At 37.8% G+C, this 10,378-nt stretch overlaps 1 protein-coding gene across 3 annotated transcripts; it reads right to left on the bottom strand.

The window, feature by feature from the left end:
• Positions 1–1,193: 1,193 nt before the first annotated feature.
• Positions 1,194–8,596, bottom strand: LOC105119619 (two-component response regulator-like PRR73). 3 transcript variants are annotated; one of them, XR_841159.1, is made up of 9 exons: positions 8,004–8,596; positions 5,649–5,810; positions 5,399–5,532; positions 4,914–5,075; positions 3,434–3,623; positions 2,886–3,330; positions 2,051–2,798; positions 1,514–1,679; positions 1,194–1,481 (listed from the first exon to the last, which is right to left on the bottom strand). XR_841159.1 is itself a non-coding variant. In XM_011017782.1 (9 exons), the coding sequence occupies exons 1-9, from the start codon at positions 8,368–8,370 to the stop codon at positions 1,572–1,574; spliced, it is 2,160 nt and encodes a 719-aa protein (XP_011016084.1). In that variant the 5' UTR covers positions 8,371–8,596; the 3' UTR covers positions 1,194–1,571. The 3 variants fall into 3 exon arrangements, 2 of the variants coding, with proteins under 2 accessions (XP_011016084.1, XP_011016083.1); XM_011017782.1 differs by having other exon boundaries at positions 1,194–1,679; positions 2,051–2,322; positions 2,479–2,798; XM_011017781.1 differs by having other exon boundaries at positions 1,194–1,679.
• Between the last annotated feature and the right edge of the window lie 1,782 nt (positions 8,597–10,378).

Here is a 10,378-nt window from a genome sequence, read left to right as displayed (position 1 = left end):
TAAAAATAATTATGAGTACATTTCCTAGCTTTAATACTGCTCCCTGCTCCTTGATGCATGCTTGCTGCAAAAAATAGTAATAAAACAAATGTGTATAAAATCCCAGTCAGAAAGTTAAGTAGCATGGGCTCACCAGAACAAGCAGCGGGGAGAACGGGTACACAAATTGGTTGCAGCAGAGAGTGCAAGGGCCTTAAGAGATTCCTGCAGATGTAACGCTCGGGCTTGCAACTCACGCTGAAAGCTATTGCTGTTATGATGCCATGCATAGGTCTCCAGCAATAACGATATAGCTCAACGATGGTAGATGGCAGAGAAAGGATATTCACATAAAGAGAGGCCGAACTTCTTACTTCTTTTGAATTTCAGTTTTCTTTTTTCATTCGGAGGTTCAACTATTAACCTGGAGATTGTCTAGGCTTGGCAACTATGCCTTGCATGCTTAATGAATTCATGATTTTTTATACTCTGTAGCCCTAAAAGGCAACTGTTATTCTACGGAGAGATTTTGCGACATCATAAGAAATTCATCAATTGCAAACGGGCCTATCCTCCACCTTGCCAGGTAGACGATGGTTCAGTTTCAGAAGTCACCAGATAATTGGGTTGCGGGCCTGTTAAGCATTCATGGTCCACCGACCACGAGGCCCGAGTAATCTCGTTGGGTTCCTCGATTGAACTCGCAGTTGGAGTCCAAGCAGTAAAGCAACAAAAGGAACGAATAGCCACCTCATGTTCAGGATAACATACACAGTAACGACAACAAAGACACGATTATTGTTCCCAAGAAAGCAAGCAGTTTCTTCTTGGTTTCTGTCTGCCTCTTCACCTGGATAACACTGGGTACCAAAGTTTAGCGACAATAGTGAGATTTCGGAGAATGGCACGCTGGAAGCACCGTTGCAAGAAAAGAAAATTAGCTACTTCTTCACAGCTAGAATTAGAAAAATATGAAGATCACCTAACCAGCAAGCAAAACTTTGGACCAAAAGAAATTGATAAAAACTTGATAGTTGCTTGCCAATAATTTTTTAGCAATATTTCCCACATCAAGAAATGCGTTGTGTTTGCAATGAGGATATCCAGATGCTAATAATGTTTCAAAGACTATGACCGGACCATAGCTGCCCTCCTCACTACCTGTGCGTGAGGATTCTCAGCTACATTCAAAACCAGTTGACAGAAGAAACGAATTGAGAACAGAAACATCATGATCAGAACAGAATCCGTTGCAAGGAGAACAAAAGAAACGGGAACCTTTCAAGTTACAAGCAGTACCCATGGGACCGGGGTGGCAGTCCTTGGTAAAACATAACACAACTAATCGATGAGCCCATATAGTGGAGAAGGCTACCTTGTGAAGGGTTACCTTCTGCATAATAGTAGTAATAGTCCATAACAGTAACACCTATATGAGTCCACAATCATTGAACAGTAGAAGATGTCTTTCTGAACAAACGCTTACACGCAATTAATTTGTCCTTGATAGCAGCGGTTCTGCAAAATTTTTTTCCTGCCAAGCATAATCCAACCGATCTCAATTCCAAAGACAAAAGCTGGGAATGGTCAGATTAGCTACGTGCATCCTCATCTTTATGTTCAGGTCCCACTTGTCGCACAAATTGTCCTCGAATCCGGGGTCTTTGTTCTGCCAGCTTCTTCCTACTCTGGTATCGGACCTAGAAAAGATTATGGAATGTATGAGAGAAACTTTAAATACAGTTTAGAATCAACCATCATGATAGATCCTTTATTCTGAATTTCACAAATTCACTTAGATGACTGTTGGGACAACTAATGTTTTCACCGGTGAATACTGCTAAAGAAAATTCATGGTGCTTGATATGTCCATGGTGATTGATCTACGAGTTGGGTGTTTATCCATGCACGTGTAAGTGCATAACTGAGAGAACTTTTCGTATGTCACAAAACTCAAGTACCGTCTTTTACTGAAGATTATCTATATGCTAGGACTGTTTCACGAAAGGTACATTTAAGGAAAATAATTGAATTCTAAGCTAGTATCTAATGACGCAGCAATTTCAGTTACCTTCTTCTCAAAGCATCTCTCTTTCCTCTTCTGGCGGAATTTGCTCAATGCAGCCTGTCTCAGTGCAAAGCGATTTCGACCAACTCCACTCCTGCTCCCACTTTCGTCACCAGGTCCAGGAGTTCCACCTTCCTCAACAGCCCCACTCAAAGCGATGCTGCTTCCATTCTGGCCATTGCTCCCATGGTCACTTCCATTCAAACTGTAATCACCAGCATTTCCTTCCATGGGTGTGCTCAACATGTTAGATGACCCACACTGGGGAGCTGCAGCTGTCATATTCAAAGACAGGTCATCATGGTTGGTGAGCTGCTGCTGCTGCCGGGGCATGTTATGCACACAATGATTATGGTGCTGCACTTGACCTTGCTGGTTCACACCTCTTGATTTAACCAGAGTCGTGTTAGCAATAGGAGCATCACCCTTACCCTGTATTACAGGCTGAGGAAGAGCTTTATGTTCATTCTGCACTGGCTGGAAGGCTGAAGGATAGTGGCATTTAACTGTAGATTTGAGAGTTGGCTTGTCACTGATTACAGAAGGTTTGGCGAAAGTAATATTGTTTGTAGAGCCCATATCATTGTTGTTACTACTTCCATTGGAACGCTGATTGGGAGGTGAGCTATTTGAGTTAGATTGAAGATTTTGCATTGATTCTGTTTTTGCTGCCTCTGAACTATTGTCAAGCGGAGAACAGCTGCCTACATTCCCTGTTGGAGCCTGATCAGCAGTTGAAGCAGAATTATACCTGCATGGCAATGAAGATTCAACTTTCAAATGTATCTTCATTGGAGAACAAAAGGATGGATATAGTCAGAAACTGAACTTCTCCTACCTTGAGAATGCTGAAAGGTCTGAATGCCTCAACACATTTCGGTCATGGGAACTGGCCCTGGCATCTCCAATATCTCTCAGCCTTTTCAAACTCAGCTCAAAAGAAGGCACTTCCTTGGTCTCATAGGTGACCTCATTTTTTCGGTTAGAGGAGAGACCGTTTGGGACGTCTAAGACTAAACTATCCATCCGAGGATTAGCACTGTTTGTGATGCCACCCTTAAGATCATTGCCTTGGTTTCTTAATTCTGTATTGCATTTCTCACTGTTGCGCTCCTGTTGTCTTTTCTGTAAATTCCCATCATCATGCTTTGATTTTATTTCAGGAAATTTCTCTCCATCATTCTCTGCTATGTTGGTTGGTACCTTTTCGATCGGATCTTTAAGCTGCAAAATTGGAATTCTCGGTACTCCTATCTCCAAGTCCTTGCCCATAACAACATTATCTACAAATTCAACCAAAATTCAAGAAAAGGTGGGAGATAAGGGGACATCAGAGAGTGAAAATCCAAAAAAAAAAAAAAATACTGCATACAGAGCCATGCCTACCAAGTTCATCATCCTGCTCTCCACACTTCTTCGTTGTGGCCAGGGGCACCCAGCTGTTGTCACATGCCTCGGGCCTTGAGTGAATAACCTGGGCGCATGTGCTATCAGGAGGATCAGATAAATGGTCCTCATCCCACGGTGACATTGGTTTGGGACTGTCAACTTCAACAGCCCTCTTTGTCCAGGAACTCTGCAAAGACAGAACACAAGCGTTCACACAGATATTTGAATACCACATCGTTATAAGATGCATGTTAGAAATCCGCCATGCAATGTGTTAAGGTATCTTTCTTTGCCAAAAGTATCTTTGCATGCATTGTCTATAGACACATAAAACATGTACTTGTGCACGCACATGCACATTAACAAACTCACTGTCAAACACAGGAAAGATACAGAATCATGCAGTCTTATGAGAAGTTGTGCTCTCTATATGGAAGCTTTAGCTGTTCTGCTTTATCTATGGTTGTTGTTTAAAACATTATTCTAGGGTTCATCCAATCATATCACACCATCCTATGTTTTCTCACCAACTTAATCCTTGCACATTGGTTTACGGGTTATCCCTTTCTGAACAAAATACATATCACTCGCTAAGTTACCATCATCACTTTGATATGGCATATGACCAAATAATGTCTGCAACATTTGTTCTCTACTTTTAGCCTGTGATGTATTATGCTTTATTAGAGATACATCCTTTTTAGCATAGTTATCTATCTACATCTACTCAAGAGTTAGCATATTTGCACAATAAAGTTTCCAATCAGTAGAAAGACATGCAGTTAACTTAATGACAAAAAGCTGCTGGTGTTTTTTTTCAGAGAAGCAATGAATTTTCTACCATCTATGCCATTATCTATGCATCTCATTTGTGTGTGGAATACATTGATTCAAGCAAATGTGTGTGCATGGACAACCACATGTCTAATTGTAGACTAAAAGGAACCAACATCGTGTTGTTTTAGTGATACAACAAATATAAGTCAACTGAGCTACCATTCAAGTCTCAATAATAAAAAAGGAATCTCGCTGCGCAACACTAAAATACTGACATGAAAACAACACACGTAGAAAAAGATCATTCGCCCAGCTTGTACATGTATACATTGCACATCAATTCTAGGGTCACTGAAGCTTGATTTGGGAAATCCTGAAAATGCAAAATCTCCTAGTAAAAGACAGGAGGCAAATTTTTCACTTGAATATTCTATCTCCAGCTTGACCACAGATAACAGCACTGAATATGGCTAGGTACAACATTCCAATAATTAATCACTGACAGGTGCATTGCAGAGCCGTATCTATAACAGTTTCTAATTATTAAGTCCCAGATTTCAATGGCACAAAAAAATTGCAGCCCTCAAAGTACAAGGAATACCATTACCCACTACTCTATTACTATCTATATTCTTTTCATTATTCCCTACATAAATATCAAAGTATAAGCTTGTCTATAAAAAAAACAAAAAAAAATTACCTGGGTACCACTTCCATTGTCACTTCCATCCCTTGCATTCAAACCAACGCTCCCATTGCCATCATCATCATTGCTGTCAGTATTGTTATGTGACTCATCAGCACCATTTGACTTTGTGGATTTTTGAGTCCGCACAGCACTTTCACTCCCACTACCACTAGCCTGATGAAATGATGAATAGTAAATGCAAAACAGAATTCCAGAGCTTTGCATTTTTTTGTGATCCTATATTGCTGAAGTGGTAAATATTGTGAATAAAAAAAAAAACCAACAAAAATCCAAACAAAACTCCCACAACGTAAATGGTTCAAATTTGTATCCATAATGGTGCTCTAAGCAAAATTGACGGCTTCCTTTTACGTTGGAATTTCTCAAGAATTGACATGTAAAATGCATATATATAGGGGAGACTTGATGTTAAGAGTCCAAATATTGACCCATATTATTTGTTCGATGCACAAATTGACAAAAGTATAGCAACTCACGCTATGGCACTTCCTCCAAACATGTTGCCAGAGGATTTTAAGCTCATTTTTTCGAATAGGCTTCACTAAAAAGTCAACTGCTCCCTTTGACAAACACTTAAAGACTACATTCATGGAATCATGAGACGACATCACTGCACAAAAGAGTCAACAGGTGTGGCAGTTAAAAGTATCAATTTCTTAAGATGAAAGTCATAAAAGAGTGTCCACTCCAAACAAAAAGAAGAACAAAACAGTAAAGTATACTCACTAATAACAGGAATATTCCGGCAAGTTTTGTGGCTCATAATCTTGCTTAAAAGGCCAATGCCTGATAAACAAGGCATGGCCACCTCAGTTAAAACAAGATCAATGTGATTTGTCAGATCTTGTAACACCTTCCAAGCTTGAAGACCATTTGATACAGCAGTAACTAAAACAAAAAATACAGTGGGGGGGAGGTGTAATTGTTAGCTTATAAACAGGAGGAACAGAAAAAAATAGGAGAAAGTTCCATGCATTTTCTGGGATACTTAAAAGAGTAATTTACATTATCTGTTACTTAAGAAAGTAAAACTTTTATCCATTACCAATCATTGTTTAAATATTACATCCAAGAGACTTGTTTAAAAAGTTACATTAAGTAAATGAAGAAACAAGCAGAAAAAAAGATGTCAGCCATTACATAATTATATTTTATCAAATGTGATAACTTTACTGTACTTAAATATATAAAAAAGATTACAAAGAATAAAAAACCCAACTCAGCTCTGACTCTTGAAGCCAAACTGAGCACTTAAATATATATAAAAAATATATTTTATCATAATTGTATATAAAGCTTTACTGTACTGAAATATATAAAAAACCGAAACCATTACATACATATATCTTATCAAATGTGATAATGTACTTAAATATATAAAAAATATTACAAAGAATAAAAAACCCAACTCACCTTGGACTCTTGAACCCAAATCGAGTTTATAAATAATCCTACTATTTCCATCCCAAATTCTGAGGTGAAATTTAAGTTTTTGGTAATGGTATAAGCAACTTTTTGATGGAACCCAAGGAACAGATGAAAAGTGTGAGAAAAATTAACCCAACTTCTCAATTTTTATATCTTTAGAAGAAGCCAATGAGCCTTGTGGTTAAGAGGTGGCATGTCCTCCTCCTCAAACAAGCTTAGGTAAGCCAAATGATAAAATGATCATGAGGCAAAGGCCACCGGAATCTAGGATTAGGGGTGCTGATTGGATAATACATGATCTTTGGGGGTGCCAAACATTCCATAAAATAAACTTTAAATTAAAGGATATGATTAAAAAGTTTAGAAGTTTTGTGATCAAAATGTAAAATTTGCAAAGTTTGAGGTTGCCATGGCCCCCATCGTTCAACATAGGCCTGCCCTGCCTCTATCAAAACTCTTCGGAACCCTTATCTCTTATCAGAAGCTTGATAAGCATGATTGATGAGCACAAAAGTTTCCTTATTCAAAGATCCTTAAGGTGACGTGTTTATTAGAAGACACAAATCTTGTTCTTCTCAAGAAGAGCAAGGCTTGAGTATCATCCTAAAGGAATAATCATATTCTTTGACTGCTCTGAAACAAACACATACAAGATGGATGAGGAAGGCATCTTTATTTCCCAAAAAGAGTTTGTGTTTGATCTTTTTAGGAGAATGAGAAGCTAGGACACGAGGCTTCTAATACTGCCAGTGGACCTGACAACAAGCTTCACATAAACAATGAGGACAATCTGTCCAATTTTCATAGCAAGCCAGCTCATGCATTGCTGATCTGCCCCAAAGATGCAGGAGGAGGAGGGATTGGAGAAGGAAAGAGAACAGGATGAGAGTAGAGGAGAAACCAAGGGAAGAGAAATATAACAGTCAAGATAAGGAGTAAGTAAATCTCAAGTCCAATTGTTAATTGTCGAAACATGCAACTTCAGGAAAAATAAATTATGGATGCTCTTATGCAAGCATCAAACCCCATACAGAACAGGAACAGGAACTTTTACTCTTCTTTCTATAACTCTGAGGGCAGACTCGCCTTTATTTGAAATGGAATAGGGAGAAAGTCAGAACCACAAGAATTGAAATCCTAAATAAAACCATTTAAATGGGGAAAAATTAAAAGTCCTAGTTAATAAAACCCCTAATGGAAAATCAAATATTATATAAATGAACAATCTGAAATCGATTAATGATGCTCATATATTTAATAATCCAGAGTAAGAGCTAGATAAACAGTTTCTTCACATTTGCCATCACTTGAATTTTTATGTCTTGATTTAAGAGAAAGAGTATCTTCAGTTTCTTAAGCATCTCACGACATTACTCATCAGACTTCCTTTTGCAATACATGTCAACGGAATGGGGTAGCCAAAAGAGAGAGATTCTCAACTGAAGTTGCCAAAGCATTCTATGATTAGTTATAACCCATTTATCTCTTTTTATATGAATTTAGGTCCTGATTCTCTGAGCAAAATAATAGAGCAGGCCATGACAATACTTAGCTCATGCATCATTTTCTTTGCATGATATGAAATGTCTACTACAGATCACATGTCAGGTTAGCTCTAAAGCAAAAATAAGTTAGCAGAATAAAAAAACTTACCTTCATAGCCACAATTTCTAAGCAACGCACTGACAACATGGCGAGTTGAATCGTCATTTTCCACAAGCAGAACCTTAAGAGACCGAAGAGGCAGGAACCTCTCCCAAATAACCAGAGGCCCTTGAGACTGTTGCTGTTGACTCTGAATTACAGCCTGGGCATCGTTCTGGACCTGAAGCAGTTCCATGCCTTTATCATTCATATCTTTTCCATCCTCGTTAATTTGGGACTCATCTTCCTCTGAGAGCTCCTGGCCTTCGCCCATGATCCCATCCCTTATTTCCTTTTGCTCATCTTCTACAATATGATTTTGTTCTGCGACCCGTTGGTCAATGGAAGCATTTTTATTCATATGAACTATCAACATCAATCAGATTCAAAACGACACAAATAAGGAACACATCGGACCGAGTAGGTGAGAGAACATTCTTTATTCTGCAAGAGAGATTGCACATTTCATTGTCTCCAAGCTAGTGATCACATTAAACACAATAGCTAAACAAGTCCTGCACAAGTTATGCAAGGCACACATCAGATGCCATACACAAAAACCATCACACCAGAACTACACTGTGATAACCTTTGAATGCTCAAATATTTTGATAGCGTAGCAATATCTTACACATCTATAGCCGAGAAAATATAGAAAAAAGAAAAGGTCAATACGTTTTTATATCATTAATGTTCAATAATTTGGGTCATAAAAACATTAAATGAAATATACAGTTCCTAGGTATTTAGCTCGCCAAAATTATAACATTTTATTTTTCTTCAGACACAGAATAGATCAAGGATAAGATTCAAAACTCATTCTTGCAAAAAAAAAAAAGTCATAACTTTGTTCTTCAATGTCAAGGCAAGCAGACAAGCCTGCAAAGTGGAACCAGTATCGATGTCTTGTCTCCCATCCCTCGCTCGAAATAAGAATTCAGACTATAAAAAGCAATAAAAAAGAATCCAAAAAATGGACATCAAACACAGTTTCCTTCATACAGCAATAAAATAAAAATAGATCTTGAAATTTTTATCCGCTAAATCGAATAAAAGCAAAAAACAAATTCACACATGTAATAATCAACCGAACTCTGATGAACCTAGAAGACCTTACTTCTATGAATTGGAACCATATGAAAAGATTGCAAGCCAAATTTTATTTTCCCTTTCTGTCCAAAATTCTTGAGTCTCTTGTGTTTCCAAGCTTCTTCTGTTCGTTTATGTCAATTTTCTCAAAAACCAAACAGATTATAGTAACAGAGGTCAAAATCTCTCAAATTCTGACCAGGTTAAAAAAAAAAGCTTCAAAACAGCTAAAAATGCAAGACTTTATTTTTTTTTAAAGTACCCCTTCATTTCTTCGAAACGAACCTCAAAAATTCAAAACAAGTTTATTTTCCTCAGTTTTCTCAGTAAACAAACAGACAATAAATTATAAAGTCAACAGAGTATTACAGTTTCAAAATTTTCAGCAAAAAATAATAATAATAATAAAGAACAAAAACTGAAAAAAAATAATTAAACATCGTATTTTCTCGAGAAAAAAATACCGTTTGTTTCATTTTCCAGGAAAAAACTGAGTTAGTAGCTATGCAGCGTGTCAAACAGTAAAAAAAAAAATGATGACTTCACCTTTCAAACTTCATCCTCTCCCTCGATCCAGTTATCAGCCTTCAAAAATTAATGTACTTGAAACAAAGATTAGAGACTGATAAATCAAATACATTAACTTCTAGGGTTTCGTTCACAAAATCTGCAAAGAAGAAGAAACAACTTGACTGGTTGAGAGAAGCTAAATAAAATACTGATATTGCAGAAAGGAAAAGAAAAGAAAGGAAAAGAAAACAGAAAAGAAATTACGATATTCCCCGTTTTCTCCTCTCGATGACGTGGACAAAATGAAGGCTCCCAGCCCTGCCATGTCAAATACCACGGGAGAAAACTATTATGATCTGGCAAGGGATCAAAAGCTGTGCTGCGAATAAACTGTCACGAATCTCACGATACGGTGGACCAAAGGTGATCCTCGTGTGTGTTTTTTAACTATAAATAAAAAAACACGACCACACCTAAAAAAAATGGTTATCCAGACACGCTAGTCACATATTAAGAAATAATATTGCATATTTACGAGAGAGAGAGAGAGAAAAAAACTCTGGAGTGACTGGCCGAGAATATGGATCGATTTCCTTTGCCGTGTAAAAATCAAAAATAGAATGCCCGCGTTAAGAGGAATTTATTTGCTGACGTGGAGCGTTAATTGTGAATGATGAGATGATCTCATCAGGATCTCGTAGATCGTATGATGAAACGTGGCGCGGACTGCAGCGAGTTAAAGATGCCCTTGCATTAGGGAGGATGATTGTGATCTGTGAAGACGG

Source organism: Populus euphratica, unplaced genomic scaffold (assembly GCF_000495115.2).
Source record: "Populus euphratica unplaced genomic scaffold, PopEup_1.0 scaffold3233.1, whole genome shotgun sequence".
NCBI classification, from domain to species: Eukaryota; Viridiplantae; Streptophyta; class Magnoliopsida; order Malpighiales; family Salicaceae; genus Populus; species Populus euphratica.
Note: the sequence above shows the minus strand (reverse complement) of the source record. Positions and strands in the feature narration are given on the sequence as shown.